This window comes from Toxotes jaculatrix, chromosome 13 (assembly GCF_017976425.1).
Source record: "Toxotes jaculatrix isolate fToxJac2 chromosome 13, fToxJac2.pri, whole genome shotgun sequence".
NCBI lineage: Eukaryota > Metazoa > Chordata > Actinopteri > Toxotidae > Toxotes > Toxotes jaculatrix.
In genome coordinates, this window is record NC_054406.1 from 21,236,326 (window position 1) to 21,258,624 (window position 22,299).

At 43.1% G+C, this 22,299-nt stretch overlaps 1 protein-coding gene across 2 annotated transcripts; it reads right to left on the bottom strand.

The window, feature by feature from the left end:
- Nucleotides 1-1,075: 1,075 nt before the first annotated feature.
- On the bottom strand, nt 1,076-21,434 carry glcci1a (glucocorticoid induced 1a). 2 transcript variants are annotated; one of them, XM_041052638.1, is made up of 8 exons: nt 20,685-21,434; nt 12,135-12,286; nt 9,160-9,249; nt 6,081-6,233; nt 5,590-5,742; nt 5,239-5,449; nt 4,145-4,265; nt 1,076-4,053 (listed from the first exon to the last, which is right to left on the bottom strand). In XM_041052638.1, the coding sequence occupies exons 1-8, from the start codon at nt 21,040-21,042 to the stop codon at nt 3,738-3,740; spliced, it is 1,554 nt and encodes a 517-aa protein (XP_040908572.1). In that variant the 5' UTR covers nt 21,043-21,434; the 3' UTR covers nt 1,076-3,737. The 2 variants fall into 2 exon arrangements, with proteins under 2 accessions (XP_040908572.1, XP_040908570.1); XM_041052636.1 differs by having other exon boundaries at nt 6,081-6,236.
- Between the last annotated feature and the right edge of the window lie 865 nt (nt 21,435-22,299).

Genomic DNA, 22,299 nt, shown 5'->3' on the forward strand with positions numbered 1-22,299 from the left:
CCTGGATAAAATGATCATGATCCTTGATCTTCTGTCAGAACAGGTATCTCAGACCTGCCTGGATTATCTGTCAGCAGCAGCAGCCTGCAGCACTGGCAGCTCGCACCTTCCACAGCGTCTCTTACGTTCCTCACTAACCATGGAGGTGACTTCACTCTTACTGAGTTATTTACTGTCCCTCGTTAGTGCCCAAAGAGAAATGCAAGAATGATCATTTAGGATTTTAGAGGCAGAAAACAAACAGGTTAGACAGACTGCTTTGAAAACACAGGCCCCCCAGAGTCCAAGCTCAAAGTAACAAAGGTGATCACACCTGTGATTTTCAGACAGAATTTTCAAAGGGCATTCATGGTCCCCAGAGGATGTAAGCTTACTTGACTTTGGTCATCCTCTGACTTCTCCTCTAACGCTACTGGCAGGTGAACATTTCTTACAGCTGCTGGATGGATCACTGTGATTCCCCTGACTTCTCGTCTCGTGCCACCACAAGGCCTCAGCTGTACTCTGTGTTTATTCGCATGTTAGCATGCTGACATTAGTTATTTAGTTAATTTATCTTTTCTTTTAACCATCCACTTGAGTTCCTGGGTCTGCATGTTTATGCTGTGAAGACATATTTTTTTCTCTTTTTGTAATTAAATAAAGTGACTAACAGAAATGAAACGGTTTTTTTTAGCATCGTCACAACACCATCAGTATGTCACACAAAAATACAGAAGCTGAGGCCGTGTATGGTACAGAAGCTGTCCAAAACATGGACACTGACCTTGTTGTTGTGTTATCAGCAGTGACGCTCAGACTCTCCCTTTTACTGACGTACACACACTAAAAAAAAAAAAGGGGGACAAAACAACCAATAGTTTTTTTTTTATTGCCATTGTGCATGAACTTTGACAATGCGGATTACACAAGGAGTATCATGTAGTGAGATTATGAACACTCTGACCTGCCAGTGATGTGCTCTGGTCACTCTCAGTGCTGGTTTTGTATTGGTTGATGGCTTTAGCAAAGAACTATTTGCTGATCCAGCCCCCATGCTCAAAACCAAAGGAATGCAACATGAGACGCTTGAGTCAAAGAATGGACAACATCCGGGAGGACAACACCTTTTTTTTTTTGTTGTTTTTTTTTTTTTTTCCCCTATTATTGCACACATCTAGTTTACCAATGCCGAGTATATGTGGGGCATTGGGAAAGCTATAGCTCTTGGTAAGGTGCTGAAATGTCTTTAGAAACCACAACACTGCATTGAGTCTCTTTAAAAGCCACATATATGCAAAAACATGAATGGAACATCAATGCAGGGATTCCACAAGCACACCAGATATCAAAATAAATGTGGATTATGTTTCACTCTTGCAAATGAAAGTGGCAGATCATTTTACACGCGGGCATGGCGACGCTCCTTTCACAGCCCAGAGGATGGTGTTTTGCACAAGAGTACGGGAGATGTTCAGCGGGATTTGTTGCTTAGTGGTGGCATCGGGATGCCTACGATGCTCGGTAATAAGAGACGGACAGCGAGAGGGAGGCAGGCAGGCAGGTGTGATCCTTTTATCTGTGCATCGGACAGATGAAGGCGCTACTCTTATCTGCGACCAAACATCTCTCAGTGCTGTAAAGCCACTCTCCTCCAGCCATCAAAATCAAAAGGCGGAGAGATATTTTCAGAAGGAATCATCATGAGTCTATTTACGTCTCGGATGCTAAAAAAAAAAAATCTGATGGAATGCATTTAATGGAATAGCAATTATCCGGATTATCAGAACAGTCGAAGTTTTGGATATCACCTGAATGCAGACTGGAGATAAAAGTTGTACAAACATGCGTCTTGTTTGTTTAGACCTCGTTTCTAGCTTGAGTCCAACCGTGTGGCTGCGTCCACCGTTGTCCAGGGCTTGCTTTTTTTTTTTTTTTTTTTTTTTTTGGTAACAACAGAGATGAGTCTGTACCAATGATTATCAAATACTGTTCAAGTAAAGCAAAACAAAGCAGGTGGAGCAGCACTTGAACGCAACATCCGTTCAACGACATATTTTAGAATCAGGCTGGGTTGTGTTTGAATCCAGCACCAACGACGGTGTTAGTTAGTTTTCATGTGTTCAGACAAGTGGCAGCGCTAATGAGCAGCAGCTAATTCTTAGCTTGTGCTACTGTTACACTATTTTACACACTGACTAGAACGTTCTCTCGCTCACATCAATACACTTTTACTGTAACTCACATTACTGTTATGGTTCTTCTCTATTTGTGCTGCTGTTGCTGTGTGTACTGTGACAAGAAACGGCTTCTTGGACTGAGATTCAACTTTAAAAAAAAAAAAAAAAACGACCTCAAAAAGATGTTTGTACAACTACACCTCCAATCTGCACACACACACACACACACACACAACCAGATGCTTCAGTTTGATTGTACTTCCAATGTGACGGGACTGCAGATCTGACCACTTGTCAACGGCCTCAAAAGAGCCAGTTACACAGTCTTAAATAACAGACTACCACTGTCTTCCAAGTCTCTGTCCAGCATGCTTGAATCAGTATACACCCAGCCCACATATGCCCGGTCAGGTCACAGTGCGTGTGGTCCGCGCAGTATCCCACCACCAGTCCAAAAAACTACAACCACGAGGGGGGGACGCCCCTCTGCTTTTTCACCCCTCTTTTTTACCCTCTGCAGCTTCTATCACAGGTCTAGTCTCAGACCAGGACTCTGGAACAGAAAGGAATGATTTGTCTGGGAATGAGAGGAAAAAAAAACAAACAAAAAAAAAAAACAAACAGGAATAAACGACAGTTGGATCTGCTCTGCTTTGTCAAGCTGCAGACATTTCTATGGACATACATTCCAAATTACCTGAGTACAGACTCTGATTGTGAAATACCTGAATCGAGGCCAGATGCAGACACCGTGCAACCAATTTGCGGCCGTTTTTTGTGTTTTTGTAGTCTTCGTCCAAATTACTTGCTCTTTGCATTTTTTCTTTTTTTTTTTTTTTTTGTGTAGACAGGGTTTAATCATGTGACCTGGATAGTGGAAAGTGTAAACATAATCCTGAAGAGTACAGCTGTTTTTCCTGTTTAGTACATAACACAGCAATACACAGTTTGGGATTTTTTTTTTTTTTTTTTTTTAAACAAGCATTTTTGCATTTTTCTTTCTTTTGTGTGTGTATATATACACAAACACATATATACATGTGTATATATGTGTACACACATGTATATATATGTATCTGTGTGTGTATATATATGTGTATGTATATATATGTGTATGTATATATACATACATATATACACATATATGTATATATGTACATATGAATATAGAGAGCTTATTCATACTGTGATTGTTGAAACAGAACACAACACATAATTTAATCAGAAATATACTACCAGTTTAAAATGCATGCCTCCCCCTCCCCCTCCCATCCAGAGTGCTCCATTCCTCCCTCCGATGCCTGCATATGATCATCTTTAACCATCAGGTCCTTCCCTACCAACAACCGCTCAGACATTATGCAGGACAGAACCTTAAGGTGGCGGGTCTTTGTGGTGGTGGTTAATCGGGACATTGTTGCTACGTCATGCAGAGACAGAAGGGAATGGAGGGGGGTCAGCACAGAGAGTCGGAGACTCCCCTGGCAGAGCAGAGGGAGGTGTTGGTGGGACAGTTAGTGGTGATGGTCGGTGGTCGCTAGCGTGGATCCCGGAGCCAGAGGCCAGCTCTGCTCAGGTCTAGCTGATGGCCGGGCTGTCTGTCTGAGGGTCTGCAGTCTCTGAGGGCGAGCCGGGTTCCTCGGGAGGGTCATCTGTGCTGGTGCTCGTGGAGACCTGAGAGGGGGCGCCGTAGAATGGCGTTGCCCCCTGGGGCTCTGAGCCGGGGCCCGCCCCCGCGCTGTCCTCGTCCTCTTCGGGCTCCGAGGCCGGGGTAAGGTGCAGCGAGCCGGGGAGTTTGACGGGGCAGAATGCCGACCCTGTCGGGATGAAGTTGACCTTGTTTTTGTCGGGGCAGGAGAAGAGAGGGACCGACGCCGATGTGGACTGCCTCGAGCTGCAGAGAGACACAGGTAGCGTCAGTGAGGACCACACATCGCTGAGGCAGTAGAGAGGTGCTGAAATTCAACACAACTATCTGTTTATACCTCATCTCCTCAAACGCTTTAATCTTCTCACAGCCCTCTGGCGGCTCTCGTTTGAACATGTAGCTGTTGTTGGGTTTGGGCGAGGAGGCGAACTTGGGCAGTGGTGAGCTGCTTCCACTGTCTGTGAAAACAGAGATAAAAGGTAGATACATATACTTCAGCCACCCCCTCCCCCCGAACCTCCACTGCCCAGCAGCACTTTAGGCGACGTCTCCTATCGGATGCGAATCCAAAGTTCAACTTCTTTTATAAGGACAACACTGCGTTCATTCTATATTTTGAATACTGCCAATAAATCCAATGAAAAGACCAAATCCAGCAAGACCTCCCCACCCTGTCTGTGGCTCTCAGCCCCACTCGCACTGGTTCTCCCTGAAGATGTCATGACTGCTAATGAAATGGCTGTAGCAAGAAGAGCCGAACTAACAGCATGAGATGACTCAGCACACACTCTGCTGTATATCTAAACCAGCAAAGTGCCACAGTGAATCACGGTGTGGGCACTTTTCTGATTTCAATGAGGATCCGGCGCTTCGCAGCTCACTGTCACTGAAAACTATGAGCTAAAAAAAAAAAAGCTAATCAGTCATTTTGTCACGTGGTTTGTCATGATTAGCAACATTTGACCCACAGTTAATATAAAAATATTTGCTAATTAAGGTTCAGGTTACACTGTATTCTATGTAAGTCCTCCTTTCAAGTCTAAATGACACATAATAGTAAGGCCAGGCAGTCAAAAGTAGCATGCTAGTACAAGCTAGTACAAGTTAGCATGCCTTCACACCTGTAGTGTAAGACTGAAATGTAGCTAACAATGTGTCACCCACTCACAGAATGTAGGCTAAACACATAAAAATAACTAGCTAACAGAGGAAATCACTGCTGTGGGATATAAAATGGAAAATAGTAGACAATGCATATGCCAGTTCAGTCCGCCTGAGATTTAATTTAATGCATTCCTTTCTAAAATTGCAGAGCTTTCAGCGATCCACCAGAAACATGTGGTTATGACTGGTGTGACAACACGAACCCAGTGACCCGGTTCACAATGGCCTTCAACGGCAACGCTTCAACCGCAGCTCCATGTCCTTCACCTTTATCCCGGTCGTACAGTAGATCCTCTGTGGAGTAGGGGCTGCCGTCGTGCGATCCAGGTGGGCAAGCTGGCGAGGGGCAGGGCGACAGGCTGGAGCAGCTGCTGGACCGGCCGGGGACCGAGGGAGTCTGGGTGTCCACACTGCGGGTGCTGCTGCTGCGCTGCTGGGGAGGGAAGGGTGCTCGCCGGCCGTCAGGGACCTCCAGGGACTGCAAGAGTCCAAGAGAAGGACAAGAGGGGAAGGACAGAATACGAATCAGAACTGAGACAAAGCAAGGCAGTAACAAGAGTTAGACTAATAAACAGGTGTACTGCTACACTGGGTTGTTTGCAGTCAGAGCCCCCCCACCTTGAGCTCCTCCTTCTCCCCGTTGTCTTTGATGAAGACCTTCTCCAGCTCGTGGTTGATGCCCTCCATGCTGCTGGGCACCCTCGAGATGGAGGGCTTTGGCACTGTGATGTTGGACAGCGGCATCTGAGCCGACTTCGACATGGAAAAGTGCTGCAGCACGTACACACACACACACACACACCACACACAGTGTTAAGATTTATAAAACGGACACACAGTTTAGTCTTCACTTTTAAAGACACTTTAAAAGTATTAAGACGTTTTGCAAACTTTGTGCCGTAGCTTTTATTTGAAATGGATAAAACTGTCATTTCTGATCATTAACCTCATCTCTTTCTGTATTACACCTCATCGCAGCAGCATCTGATTGGTATAGTACAGTACATTGGTATTTGATTTTTATTAACACCTTTTCTGTCCACAGATGGTCCAGACTTTGTTGTACTCCTTCAAAGGACAAAGATAAAGATTTTCAGGCTGTACTCTACCTGAACGTGGCTGGCTGTGGAGGTGTGGTTAGTAGTGCTGGTGAGGGTGGGGCAGGGGATGGTGCTGTACTGGAGGGGGGACAGTCGGTCTTTGTCTTTACTGTGACGTCCTCCTTGTTTCCTGCGCTGGAGCTGCTGCCGAAGCTTGGCAATCTGCTGGAATCAGGCGGGAGAGGAGGATGAGACGGTGGACGACGGAGGAGAAATACAAACACTACACAGGACCAGGAAGTTAACACGTTCTGTAATTCTATTCTATTCAAGGCTTCAATTTACTTTGACAAAAAAAGTACTTTGACTTGATACAGCTGGAAAAGCAAAGGTGTAACTAATGCTGGCTCTGTGAGCTGTCCACTGAGCTGTCTTGCACAATACCAAGGTCCTGGGACCGGAATGGAATGCAGCCAAAGTGAATGTTATTGGTTACTCCTCCATAACTAATAACAATCTCCTCCAGAAAGAGCCACAGTCTGGATCCAAAATCCCTTGTTCACTCATTCACTACTCCCTGTATGATAAATATTTTTTTATAGTGAGCAGTGAACTGAGATTTTGGACATTTATTAATCATCGCCAGACACAAATATGTCTATGGCAATAATTACAGAATTTCACACATGGTACATATCAATCTGTAAATAAAGAGAAACAAAGGAAGTAAGTGAGTCTAAGTGTTAAATGTGAAGATGATATGTAGATGTTAACCTCTGCTAAACCTAATTACAGCTGTAGCTGTTCACGTCTGTAACTATCAGTGTGTTTGGCCACATGTGTCTTGGCAGAGGGGACACAGGAATTCCCAGTCCTCCACTGTGAACCCAGGACAGCAGGACATGTTCAAACATGTTCGCTCACACAGAGCTGACACCGGCACACTCACACTGTACAGTTTCAGCCTTCACTGGGCTTCACTCAGGCTTTCTGCAACAGACAGTGCAGCCGGTCTGTGTAACACACAGACAGCTAAGGCTGTTATGTCAGACTGCAGGCAGCCGACAGCAGTATGTACAGCGTCAGCTCACTCAGCTGCTCCAAAAATAATGTATCAGACAAACCCAGGAATGGTCAGACATCACTGTGCACTCTTAAGGGATGAAACGGACATTTGTCCCCTTTATCTGGCATTTTATAGACTTAACAATTCATTCATTCATTTTACTTGCATACTTTTCATATAGTGACATTCTAAACACAGGACTAGCCGAGTCAAAGTACTTCCTCCACACTGACACTGACAATAAAACCACCATACAGAGAGGCAGTTACAAAATATTAGGACAGTGAATTGTACTGACTATAACAATAGTCAGTACTAGTGCTGTACTAGTATCTAGCGCTCATGCTGTACGCTGCTGCCAACTAAAACTTTGCTTTAACTAAAAAAAAAAAGAAAAAATGACAACTCTGTCAGATACAGACAGGTTCGAGTTGCTAATATTCCAGCTAACTTTTCTGGTGTGGTTCTTCAAAGCAGCTGCAGTGCTCGGGTCTGTCCCCTCCGCTCTTCCTCCTCGCACCTCGTCTATTGACATCTGTGGAATCTGTGTCAGGGCTGTGCTCCTCCTCTGCAGCCCTGTAAACTCAGTAACGTGCCTGTGCACACATTAGCGCGGGCTGAGCTGTCATCCACCCAGAGCCTCATTGTTCTCTTTGCTGCAGGAGGGCGGAGAGGAGCCAGCTGGGGCTTGGCTGACCATAAATTGCGGCGGGTTATGGCCATTGCAAAGAGAAGGAAGTGGGTAGTTAAGAGTGAGATAGCGTTATCTGGCACCCTCCCTGCCGCTGCTGAGTGTCGCCGGGGTGGAGCGGAGAGAGTGCCGCGCAGGATGCAGCTGGGTACAGCTTCAGAAAAGATGAATGTGTCACTGCCTGTACACCATCAGTACCATAAAGCCACATATACCACATCAGTGATTTCATACAGGAGGTTACACCGTGTGAAGAAAATGTCACTAACAGCAGCTGTGCTTGATTCGCTGCCGTTTCATCACTATGTGGAAAACTTGTAGGTCTGATACTTAAAGCAATGCAGCATGATTTCTCAAGTGTGTTGTCCTGTCATCAACAATGTTGCTAATAGATGAGGCCATAAATTTAAAAAAAATAAATAAAAACAAGTATCACTACCCACGTTACGATTTCCACATGCAGAGTGATGAACTGTGGCTTTTAAGGAGGAAAAAGAGAAAACTGTAACTTAAAGTAGCAAAAGTGAACTTTTAGTTACAGAAAGTAAAAAATGCAAATTAGAAAGCTCCCTGAGCTGGTCCTAAATATTGCTATCAGAACCAGTTAACATAACAGAACATAATTGAATGGATCAGCATCGACTGAAGCAAAGCAGATCAAAATCCGATCCCTTCTTTATTGTACTCTGTTGTATTTTATCCACCTCAGCTTGGTATTGCTGCAGCACTGCTCTCCTTTCTGACAGCCAGGCAGCTGTAAGGGTACGTCTTCTCTCTGACTGATCCTTAGATTGATTCATATCAATAATTTAAGATGATCAACCTCACAGTTCTAAAGCAGGACCCTCAGTATTCGGATTAAATAGCGCATGAAGTGTGTGTCGGATTTGTGTATGTGTCAAATTTAGTATCCACTCACAAGTGTCACACACTTTCAAAAATCAAACATTCCCAGATTTTTTTTTCCTTTCTGAAGTTCTAGTCTTCAACCCTAACCTACGCTGACTCAAGTGACATCATCTGAGGACATTTATCAGACTTTGCACAGTTCCCTCTGGAGACACAAGAGACTTTATTCAACTTTTCCTCATCTGAATTTGTATTCCCCAAAACCTTGAAACATATTAATGTGTAAAATGGATCTGGTTCCCCTTTGACTCCTCTCTGACTGTATACTTTATGTCATATTCCTTTACTACTGCCTGTTCAAGTAAGGCTGAAACATGCTTCTATAAGGATAAATATCTTTCTAAAAGGAAAAAGACAAGTGGCTTCTGGGAAACTATAGTTTATGGAGCCTCATCCAAGTGCCAAAATGCGCAGCAGCTCCATGTTGACACAGAGGTTTTTGCCCGAGTGTGTATGTATCTGTGTTTATGTTAGTGCCATGCCTCTTTGAGCTGGTCGGCGCTGCCCCAGGACGCAGAGCGCTGGTGGGTGCTCCTCTTCTTTCTGGTTTCGTCACTCCAACATCCAGGGGTCTGAAAGGAACATCACAGCTACACGTTATTATCTGCATTTCTAATGTTCCAGGTGAGGCAAATATGAACAAAATCCATTCAGAATAAAATCAGATTTAGAAACGGATAAAATAAAATATAACAGACAAAGATAACAGACCAGAAATACAGAAACAGTGCAGTGATAAGTTGCAAGTTGCCCCAAATGCAGCGATGGTGGAAAGTGAAGTTGAGAAACCAATCGATCACAGGCACAGGAGAACAGCAGAGCTTTAAATTTAGATTTGAGAGCCGCCTGAGTCGGTGCACATTCAACATCATCAGGAAGTCGGTTCCATCTGTGTGCAGCATAGCAGCTAAAAGCAGCTTCACCCTGTTTTGGCTCTGACTTGAGGTTCTGTCACATGACTGCTTCCTAAAGATCTAAGAGCCCTACTGGCTTTACATTCTTCAAAGAGATCAGACATTCATTTTGGCCCCATATTAATGAGAGATTTATAAATTATTAAAGATTTGGAATAGGAGAATAAGAGTGATGTGCTCAGTTCTCCTGGTTCTTGTTAGAACTCTGGCATCCACCCTGGCTCAATTTAATGGGTCTAACTCAAAGGGCCATTTGTTTATTTTCAGCAGCAAGTCAGTTACTACAGACTCCCCCCCCTTTAATCTGTCGCTCTGTCTTGGTGAGGAAGAGGAAGACTGAGCTGAATCTGTGATTTTTTTTCTTTTTTTTTTTGAACAGCAGGACTTCACTTCAGAAGGAGCGCACGATTATCAGCATCTTTCTGTCTGTGATTTGTGAATGGATTTATTACCATGATCACTGGAAAAAGTCATGTGCGCTGTCTCCTCAAGTATGTGAATGATGTCCGTGTGCTCAAATTTCACTTAGTTATGATACTGCCTCATCCAAAGACCTGATACACAACATAAACTTAGATAAACAAATCCTAAGTGAACCATACTATTTAAACCATTGATGTGAAAGATAAAGTCTATGTGAGCACTCCTGAAATGTCCATTATACTGTAATTCCAAACTCCACTGTAAAATTGTTAACATATATAAAATATAATTGCTACGTTTCATGGCTGTGTTGCATTCCCCGAATTGTTCTGTTAGCGGCGTGATCGTTTGGTGCCAGATGGGCTGGTTTGGGTATTTCTGAAACTGCTGATCTCCTGGGATTTTCACACACAACCGTCTCTAGAGTTTAGCTCAGAATGGAGCGGAAAGCAAAAACCGTCCAGTGAAGCAGCAGCTCTGAGGATGGAAACACCTTGTTAATGAGAGAGGTCAGAGGTCATACTGGTTGGAGCTGACAGAAAGGCTATGCTAACTCAGAGAACCACTCTGTACACCTGTGCTGAACAGAAAAGCTGCTCAGAATATTAGCTGTTAGCAACTTCTAGCTAACTTGAAACAATACAGTTCCTCCTGTAACAACATTAGTGATGCTACCAGGAGCTGACAGTCCCCCTTGAGACGTAAACCCCAATAAAACATAGCTAAGCCTGTTTCTGATTGATGTTAGAGCAGTTAGGAACAGCACCCTGCCATTATTGCTTTGGTCTTTTGCGGCTTGTGGGTCGCAAAGGTTGTGCTGTGCAGTGACGAGGTTAGCCGGCTGCCAGTGGACAGTGTCTTTCACATAGTCACTGACGGTGACATTGTGCTGTATGTCGCAGTTTGAATGGGGGAAAAAATTTTTTAAAAAGCAGCATCCAGGATAATGGCTTCTCACTCGGGTTTGACTCATTCTAGTTTCTACATGTCTGCGCCGTGTCCAGGGAAACAAGGAATACGGCAACTAATTCAACTGCACTGTTTATGTTGACAACAAGCAGCAAAACATCAGCCTGATATCGGCAGACAGCTGGCTAGCTAGTGTTGGCTACCTCAGTTAACAAGACTGTTGTGACTCACAGTGGCTAATATATCCAGCTATCACCTATGTTACTTTTTAACTTAAGTGTTTTGTGCACGTGGTAACAGTAATGTAGCCATGTTATTATCATATTTTCTACCTAATTTGTTTTGGTTAGGGAGTTGGTTTAGAGTCGGCACTGCAGACAGGTTGATAACTGATGAACTGTAAAAAACTAAGCAAGCAGGAGTTAAGAGGGGGAAGAGCTTCCTGCATAACATCTACCAAACAGCAGCAGCACACACACACACACAGCCTCTCACAATCAGGCCTTTGTGTCAGTTCAAGATTTAATAATAAACTGTAAACTAAGAGCAAAGAGGTCATCTGGCTTTTGAAGCTCTAGAGGTGCGTAGGTGGTAAATGTCACACAACCTGGAAGGAACAGGATGTATGGAGCGGAGTGTGTGTGTGGGGGGGACATCTGAGGTGGAACAGCATGAGAGGATCACAGGGCAGGAAGGTGTGGGCACGAATTAACGTCCACAGTGACACAGAACATTAGTACTGCGGCCTAAGAAGTCAAAGGGAAACAGTCAGAGCGACCAGTGAACCAAAGCCATGGACATGAGGTGGTTACCTTTACTTTATCCTCAGCAAACACTCTGAATCCTCTATACTCTGTGTTTAGTGCTAATTATCAAATGTTAGCATAGTAACATGCTAAACTGAGATGGTTAAAATAGTAGGTATTAGCTGAACATCAGCATGTTTGCACTGCCACTGTGAGCATGTTAGCATGTAGCCCAAATCACATAAGAACCAATGTCAAACCTCTGTCATTTCTAGACCAATATATCAGTACAATCCTTAAATAAAGGGCCACATATTGTATCGGTGTGGTTAGGGTTCGCTCAGCTGAATACACCTGCCTCCACTTTTCTCTTCTCCAACAAAATGCCACGTGACTTCCTCTCTGTAGGGGAGAGGACGCAGCATGACGCATGGTGGGAAAAGGCAGCGAGTGGGCTGTGCTTACCTGTGTGGATTTATCTTTCATACAAGATGGGTAGAGCGCGTGGGGGTCACGAGGCCACTGTCCGGTGAGGTAGGGCCCAGTGATAGTGCCCAAGGAGGAAGTCCGCCCAACGGCCCCCAAACTGTGCACCTGCTGTGACTTTGTCCTTTCAACTGCACAAATAAAAACATGTGACAGAGAGAGAGAGAGAGAGAGAGAGAGAGAGAGAGAGAGAGAGAGACACACACAACAACGTCAGACTAATGTAAGACAAACACTTGCAGTGACAGAATTATCACTTAAATCTGCAGCCAGCAGTCACTTTCAGCTAAAAAGCTCTGATAAACCCAAGAGTACAACACCTGGCCAGCACCAAACACCGCAGAAAAAAATGTAGCAACTAGCTGGCGAATATAGTTGAACATCTGGCCAGTTAAGGCACTTCTCCACTGGCTTCAGTGGCTTCTGTTTGCCCTGCACCTGATAAAAAAAATATCTCACTAACATACCAACTCCGAGCAGACCTCAGGATCTCAGGAATATGTTTCCACACCAGAAGCAGTAATATTTACACCCTGCTTTCCTTCTAGCCTTACAAAGGCTTAGGTCCATCTTTAGGGGCCCATATCTGTGTCAACACCATTGAGGGTGTAAAGAATTACACATCAGGGCTTCTGAAAATGAGGGAGCGGAAACAGACTCCGCACAAAGCTGACCAAACGGGACAGGTTTCTAAAAACTGCTTTCCTGAGTCATCCGATGAGATAAGTGTTCACCCTGTAATTTAAATTTACTGTAGGTACACATCAAGCATGTTGGCCGAGCATTTCAGTTGCATACGTGGGTGAAACTATGCTCTGGACGGCAAAACATATGATTCATCAAGCAATGACAACTGCCCAGTCCCCCATGTTTTATAACAAGAGGGATGTTCTGAGGGAAAAAGCACAATTACCACTTCTACCAACCCCATGCGTGATCATACAGGATGCCTCATCTGACAAATGATCCTGCTTTAATTTGGTGTCTTGGCACTGGGTCCAACAATAGAAAATCCTATTAAACAAGGTAGAGAGCCAGATCATTTGCTATAAATCCACAGGATTACAGGTACACCCGAGGGACTAAATTAGACTTGGCCATAATCTTTCAACTATGTTAAGTAATGTAGCTCAACAAGACACCAAAGAGTTATATCACAGGAAGAATACCTCTTCCTCCCGCAGTCTTTCATCTGCAGGTCTACATTTCTGGACCTGTTAATCTCCTACTATCAGAGTAAACTGTCCTTAATAATTCAGCAAATGCACTGTCATGAAAAGCAGGATGAGTATGTGACTGTTGCAAGTTTACTTCCCCTCCTCTCCACAAGGAGGCACCAAGCAGTGATTCAGTATACTTGTGCTAGTACCTCCCACTTTATAAATAGAGGCCTGGACCAGGACTTCCTCCTCTTTGTCTCCAAACACCTTCACCTGGATTTGAGTGTTTGCAGGTGCTTGCCATGTGCCTTTTGAAAAACCATCAATGTAAGTAGCACTTTCTTTTGACTGACTGCGATTATGGTGTGCTAAAGAACTGACCTGGAAGTTAATGGATAATCTTTGATCTAATTTGCTTAATAATATTATGATGAAGTATTGTGTTTGGCTAATTGGTATTTGAAATATCTGTGGTGCTTTAATGTTCAAGTATTTAACGTGATTTAAAGGCTGGATGTAGGATATGTAATGTGCAAGATACTGTAACGTGCTTCTTTGTTTGGAACCATGGCAATCATCATTCTCCTCAGTCTCTGGATAAATCAACTGGAAAACAAGACAAATAAACAACAAGTCATTGAGGTGCACCATAATTTAGAGGCACCCAAGAGTTTTCACCGTGTCTTTTGGCTTCACAATGAATCATTTTAAGCTTTATCTTTGTCTGACAGAGACAGACCTGCTAAATGTCAGGTGCACCGGTCCGACCAATGAAAACGTTTCATTTTATATGACAGATTTCTGGTCACACTCTACTGGAGCTCTGCAGAAAAAAAACTTGTGGACTAGAATGGAGCGTTGTATGATCAGCGTACAGCTGTAGAAGACCACCTCTGTTTCAGTCGAGCAGTTCACACCACAAGCTTCAAACATCCTATTCAGAGTGAAAACAGGAAACTATGGTAATGAAAGCATGCTACAGTAGGTCTAGAGCAGAAAAACCGGTGTTTGCCTAAAACTTGCACACGGGTGTGGATGTAGGTGTAGTCAACTCTGAGGCAGACAACTACAACCTTTGGGGGGGACATGGGTTGGCACATAGGTAAGTTCTTTTAGAGTCACCAATATGGCCGTTGACTCTTATGGTGCTATCTTCCTGAAACTGGGTGCAAGAGCCAAACTCCACAAGGAATCAGTGTGTGTGTGTGTGTTTGACACACTTCAAGTCCCAGAATAAAGCCACCACTGCAAAGCATTTAAGACCTGAATCCAAGAAACAAATGTTTACTGTATTCACCATTTTAGTTCTGTGTGTTGTCAGTCTGGATCAAAGCCAGCAGACCTACATTACCATCTATAAAGCCAAATTGGTAGCAAGGCAGGTGTCAAGAAATGACCAAACAGGTGCAAAAGCATAAACTCAAAAATCTATCAGAGGAAAACTGCATGACTGCAACTGTGCTGCTGCTCGCTGTGTGCCAGAAGGAAAACAGGGTCCTTGGTCTGGTTTGTTGATGTATCACAGTCAATGACAGCTTCATCTTGAAATCTGTCACCGAAATATCACTATTAAATTGGCAAAAACAACATTTGTGATTGTAAACCTGAATGTGTGTGTGACTAAAGAGTCAGATTGCACTGCTAGAAGCTTTCAGTGAATCAGCAGTAGACCTTGAGGGGTTGTAATGATGATAAGTTTCTTGTTTTCACAGATACAAGCCCATGACGGACCTCGGAACGGAGTTATTGTAAGCGGATAAGGTCAGTGATGTCCAGTTTTCATAAACGATACGACAGCGGGTCTGCAGAGCCAGGGGCCTTGTGTGATTTACACAACCATGGTGTGCGAGTGTTGGTGAGTTAGTTACAGTTGCTCAGAGCCTTGATGTCAAAAACCTTTGTAGGATAACAAGGTCATCCAGCGTGACTGTGAGTCATATGACCATCTCCCAACCACAGGAGGACCACTCCGTGTAGGGACGCATACATTATTCAGGAGGCACTACTTAAAGGAAAATTTCACTGTTTTGTACTTTATTTCTATCTAGTGTACACAGACCTGCCAACCTTGGGGAAAATATTTTGAATACCACGATAGTGTAACGCTTAGTTGACATGCTCTTGCTCCACTTGCACTGATTTTAAAATATCACTACCATCCTGGTGCCTGCCATATAACATGTATGCCAGTTAAGCATGCATTTCTACTGCTTTAATTTCATGAATTCAATGATATAATCCTGCTATTTTCAACAGGCTGTTGTTCTGGATTACTCTACTCTAAATTCTATGATTCATTCGTTCTGATCCACTTTGCTTTGTCATCCTTTAATCCCGCCCGGCTGTTGTTGCATGTGGTACGCCTGCAAATGTTTCACAATAAAATCCCTGTCCACTGTGAAATGCTAGAGGGCTTTTAATTAAACGGTTACAGGAAGTGTTGAATTTGTTTGAACAGCTTCTCAAACTGTCACACTGACCCCATGTCAAACCTCCTCCATAGCTCCATAGGAAACACGGGGTACATAATACAGATCTTGATGTTTGCTATGAAGCAGGCTACATGTTCAGTTGCAAGTCTAAGCCACATGAGATAGATGTCACAAGCACTTTTATGAAAACGTGTGATCAAACTAAAATCCAAAGTCGGGGTTCCCTTCCCTGTTTGAAAATACAAAGCTGCAAAACATGTCAATGAAAAGTTATACAAAATAAACACCCTATATGAAATATAAATAGGCCTCTGAGAATCTCAGAGAATGCTCCTTCGGCTGTTGTCAACACCAATAACAGACTGACTAAAATAGAGCAGAATTACAGGTTTTCCTGCTTAACAAAACACACAGCTGTGCAAAAAAAAACAATAAAAAAAATCTTTTAAATCCAAACCACTTCCAAAGAACTGAACCATTGGGGTAGGTCTTCGAGCAGATGCAGAGGGAGAGTGGGGGTGGATGTGCGCGAAGGGTGTGAAAGAGGAGAGATGCGAACACTGGCGCAGCTTTAGAAACAGGGTATGTTACCAAACTATAATCATCAAACTGTAACAATGAAAACGATACCGTCTCATCCTAATATCTCGTTTGAAATGATATCGATATAACTTAAAAAGTGGACCTCACGATTACGTTGCTGCGGTGGCTTTCGCATTGTGGTAGCAGAAAAACAGGCGAGGCCTTGTTGTGCTGTTGATGTCAGAATAGGAATGTAAAAAAAAAAGACGCCCTTTGAAGCTAAACACAGACGTTTATGGTTCAAAGTCATTAACCGGACGGACTGGACTGATGAAATCTCTGCTGTTTATCACACTCAAAGGCAAAATCAATGATGTAATTAATAACGATCAATTAGAAACAGCAGCAACCACAAAGCTGGTATTCTCAGTATGCTATTTCATAATGGTGAACACCACTGACCAATGTTAGCAACATTAGCATGTAAGCAGAAGTAGCATGTAAATAAAACAAACTGCTTTGACTATAACATCACTCTGTATTTATGCAGGCATTTAATGAATGAACAGGACACACGGTAAAATCATATCTCTGATCTGACATTTACTTTACACCATGACTGAGCAAAAACTTAGCTAAACCTTGGTTCCACATGATATCACTGGCTTTACAACATATGGCATCCGGTTGATCCATATTTCTATGTTGTAAACTGACACCTGACACCACTAACTGTGATTTATATCTGTCCAATAGCCCTATATCCCATAATGCACCCCATATCAGCACAAAGTACCACTGATAGCACTGTTAGGTCATGAGGTAAAAATGACACCTGTGCGACACCAGCCAGCCTCATCCTGCACTGCCCGACCAATCAGAGAAAAGCTGATGATCTTATTTAAATGTTCTTCAAGTGTCTGAATATTGAACTTAACTCTATTTACACTATATTTGTTTCCATTTTGGCAAATCTGCATCATGAAAAGTCTCACTGAGTTAACTGTTAGCAGTTTGTTTGCACTGTAACCATGGATGTACAGACAACATTCACAGGATCAGTCTGACACTGCACAAAGCAACTAAACATGATGATTACGAGGGAAGATCTGTTTGTTGGAAGTTATTTGTGAGGAATGTTTTTTCTTTTTTTTTATATATGATTTCAAATTGGATTTTTGGATGTTTATCCTCAGTGGACATTGGAGATACTGAAATGACTGGAAAAAGTGAGTTTTACTGGTAGCTGCCGTGAGTGTGTGATGTGTGTTTCAAATTTCCATTGACTGGACCAGAGGCCACCTCAGGGTAAAATAAAAAACAAATATTCCTGCACACATTTGGATGCCACTCGCATCTGTTCACTATGAGTGCACTATCTGTTCATATCTGAATAATGAATTTGTATTTGTTTACATCCCTGACTATGCACCAGGGCCAAGAGGACCAAGTGAATCAAGTCCTTATTCCAACCAAAGACAGCAGGTACTCTCACTGACTAGCTCCTCTCTAGAACTCTGGTTGAATCTGGTTTGGTCTCAACCAGCTCCTGAGAAAATTATCTGGCTCTTTAGCAGCCAAATACTCATCAGGCAGTCTCTAACCATGTCTGTTAGCACTACTACCTTTTACATTATACTTAGTAACTTGATTCATTATAAATATATCAAATATTCATAACTGGAACTTTGACCAAAATGTGTTTCAAATACCTTGAGTCACGAACTGCCACAAAAAAATAACTATATAGACTAAAATGTCCATAGGCAGCATGAACATGATGATAAAAATGAAGAAGTAATGTTCATTTATCTTTTTCATATGTTAGACAGGGATGGTTACAGCTGCCTTCCATCTGGTTTGCATAGCCCCTGTTAGGGTTCAGGAAAGGTCACCAAATGAAACGATATATCTGTATCTGTTGATTTGTTGTTGGCAGAGGACCAAAGTGCAACGCTTTGTCCAGCCCTGGCTTGATGCATGTCCCACCTTGGCCACCATGACCTAACTGCCCTGCACACACCACTGCTACCTCCAACAATATTTAAGCATGGAAAGATGCTAAATTAAAAAAAAATCTAATTGATTCCACAAGATGTTAGAAACCTTCCTTTGAGATTCTGCTCCAGACAAGAATCGTCACATCATTCAAGCTGCCAGTCTCCTGTTCTACCACATCCCAAAGGGGTTCTACTGGATTCAGGTCTGGAGACTGGGGGAGGCCACTGAAGTTCACTGTCATTAGAAGATAGTGAACTGTGGCCATTAAGGCATGAACATGGTCAGCAAAGATACTCAGACAGACTGTGACATTCAGACCATGACTGATTGGTATTAAGGTCCAAAGTGAACCAAGAAACCATCACACCACCATCACCACCAGCCTGGACTGTTGACACAAGGCAGGTTGGGTCCATGGATTCATGTTGACTCCAAACTCTGACCCTACCATCTGCAGCCTCAGCAGAAATCCAGATCCATCAGACCAGGCTACGTTTTTCCAGTCTTCATCTGTCCAGGCCTGGTGAGTCTGTGTCCACTGCAGCCTCAGGTCTCTGTTCTTGGCTGACAGGACTGGACCCTGATGTGGTCTCTGCTGTTGTAGTCCATCCACCTCAAGGTTGGTCATGTTGTTCATCCTGAGAAGCTTTTCTGTTCACCAGTTGTACAGAGTGGTTATCTGAGTTAGCCTAGCCTTTCTGTCAGCTCCAACCAGTCTGACCTCTGACCTCTCTCATCAACAAGGCGTCTCCATCCTCAGAGCTGTTGCTTCACTGGATGGTTTTCATTCTTGGCTCCATTCTGAGTTAAACTCAGCAGTTTCAGAAACACTCAAACCAGCTCATCTGACACCAACAACCATGCCACAGTCAAAGTCACTCAGATCACATTTCATCATCATTCTCATGTTTGATGTGAACATGAACTGAAGCTCCTGATCTGTATCTGCAGGATGTTATGCACTGCACTGCTGCCACATGATTATCTGGTTGAATAATTACATGAAAAAGCAGGTGTGCAGGTGTCCCTAAAAACTGCTGGGTGAGAGTATAATAGCCTGTAATATCTTAATCCAGAAAAGACAACATCAAGGCTCTTCACACAAATACAGAGACCATGCAGCAGCCATGACACAAGCTTTATGTTAGCTTGACTGCAAAAACATCACAGATAATTGAATTTATCCGCATAGTATTCCTCTTTATAGACAGATGTATGTTCTCGTTTGTTCGTGTTTGCCACATAGTATTTGTACATGTATGCATGTAGTTGCAGAGGCTGGCCTGCTTGCCCAGAGGGCTCTGTTTATATCTCTCAGACTGCTAGGCCCCAGTGTTGCCATAGAAGCCATAGACCTACCAGCTGACTACGTATTTTTTTCCGTTTCAATGATGGTAAACAACCTCAATGTAACGAATTAATAGTGAGCTTTTAGTCTTCACAGCATTTTCTGAGAATCCGGCTAATCATCTGTATCATGTAGATCAGTGAGCCCTGTTAATCTTCGACAGAGTAGCTGCATCATCACTACACAGGCATCCATATCCTAACGTATTTACCTCACCAAGGGTAATGCCAGTGTAACGTAATAACAACTGTATTAGCTAATATCAAATACTACCGTTTAAAAGGCCATCGTAACACGCCAAATAATGCACTATAACAGCCCAAAATGTAATGACAGAAACTGGAACACTGTTTTCGGGACCTATTGCGAACATATAGCGATTACTTGTACCAACGCGATGATTTTAGCGTCAAACATCAAATCCCCAATGTATTATGACCCAATTAGAAAGCTAGCCAACTAGCCTAGCATATGCATATGCCCCGATATGGGCAGCCCAATCGAAGCTACAGAACGGTTCGCTAAACTGAACTAGCTAAGAAAAACTTGACAATTTTAGGTTGTCTGGATTGTTGGGCCAGTTATATACACTTCAAAAAAATGTCACAGCGTCTGTCTCAATAATAACAGTTCCCTTTACAATTCGGTATACATCTAATTTACAAAACTGAGCTCATGTGAGTGAAAATGTAATATTTTGTGATGCTTCGACTATTATTTTCACTACCCTCTCGCACCAAAACACAACGTGACGCCTGATGGCCAATGGCAGGGAAAATGATTAAAGTTTAGATTTTATTTATGTTTAATCTTGGATGGTGGACGATACTTAAGCCGAATAAAAGACCAACGTGAAACTGTTCAAAATTATTGAATCCCGTTACTAAATGCGGGCATTTCGTTCATTAATCGCCGAAACCATTCATTTAGCAGGTTTTTGTAAGCTAGTTTGGCATGACGATCGCAGCATACGAGACAGGAACGGCACCTAGCATAGCACCAAGCTATCTGAGCGATGATGGGCACCTTAGAGATAAACTTAATCTACTTTAAAGGATGTTATTACCTTTGGGACCTGGCGAATATGGAGAGCGTTCAGGTGAGCTTCTGCTATCCGGCGGTGAAAGTCTCTGCTTGGGGACCAGCCTGCCGTCCGAGCCGCTTCCACTCGGGTTGGCGGGACTGGAGCAACGGGACGTCGTCGGTCCTGTGTTGCTCCCGGCTACTGAGGAGGAGGAGGAAGCGGTGCGGGTTGGGCTGTGTTGATTTCCACGCAAAAGCTGGTACGGCACCGTGGCGCGGATAGGTTGCAACCGGACCGCGGTGGTGTTGCTGCTACAAGAAGCGCAGGAGGCTGTGGTAGGGGAGCGGCTGTGTTTAACCCGCTGTTGGGATGAGCTGGCCGCTGCTGTTGATGCTGACATGCTCTGCCACTTTCACTTGATGAACTTGTTTATGTGACAATGTGAGAGATTAAAATACAATGTCCCGTTGAATAAGGCACGACCTAAGTTTACGGTTTAGTTTTCCAGCACACGACCCACACGCTGCTCCTATTCACAGACTCTGCAGGCTGGGTTACCAAAGTTTCTGAAGTTCATTCACGAAGGTCCACTCCCAAACAAGTGTTCACGGTACATTTCTGCGCTGCTGGCGACGACAACTACAATACTTGCTCCTTCGTCTCTGAGTTCAAACAAAAACCGCACACCTGTACTGTTAATTAACTCTAAACATCGTTATTACCGCGTTACTTCGTCAAACCGGTTGTTGTAGTTGTCGCTACTCTGGAATCCTTAACCACAACTTCCAGGACAGCTGCTGTCACTTCAAACAACTACTGACAGAAGAGGTTGGACTTTGGGTGGGACCAGATCATTAGGAGTACTCTCTGATTGGTCCTGGACTACTTCCTGGGTAATTAAATGGGGTGGAGATGTATAAATACTGTATGTATGTATACATGTTGATATATGTTGAAGTATGGAGGCTTTGACCAGTATAAATGAGCGGAGAAATGGTTGTACATAACCTTGATATGCATCCGAGAAGGATGTTACATTATAACTTACATTTTTCTACTTAAAAATATTATTTTGAATAATATTTTAAATATTTCAATATCTAATTATACATATGAAATATTTTAAAATATAATGTAGGTTTTTAATTTTTCACTTAAAGTTATTACCAAGAGCCAAAGTCAAACTGTGTGAGATGTTTGTTGTTAACTGTCAATTACAGGAAATCATTTTCTGTTCCTGATTCAGTCTTAAAAAAAAAAACTCAATCAAGTCCCATGTCAAGACTAAGATGTTTCAAACCAGGTCTTAGGTCAAGGCAGCTAAATAAAGAATGAGTCTCACATTAAAAACCATTTAGTCCCAACTGATGAACAGGAAGTCCAGAGTCAAGAACAAAAAGTATCAAGTTAAGACCAACAAGTCCCACATCAAGATCAGGTCTCGTATTAACACCATAAAATCATAAATCTAACAAGTCCCGGGTCTTGTCCCACATCAAGAAGAAGCCCCAAGTCAAGTCTCAAATAAAGACAACTAAGTCCCAAGTGAAGAACAAATCATAAGTCCCAAATCAAGGCTAACAAGTCCCAAGTCAAGTCCAAGTCCTAAAGAAACTGTCGTTGAAAGTGATGTGTTTATTTTTCTTAGCACAGTGGT

Excerpts from the sequence above, each read along its gene's own strand:
- glcci1a (XM_041052636.1), bottom strand. The coding sequence starts at position 21,042 with ATGTCAGCATCAACAGCAGCGGCCAGCTCATCCCAACAGCGGGTTAAA. Across the intron at positions 6,237-9,159 it reads GCGCCGACCAGCTCAAAGAG|CAGATTGCCAAGCTTCGGCA; the intron begins GCATGGCACTAA and ends GCCTGATTCCAG. Across the intron at positions 4,054-4,144 it reads AAAGCGTTTGAGGAGATGAG|CTCGAGGCAGTCCACATCGG; the intron begins GTATAAACAGAT and ends GTCTCTCTGCAG.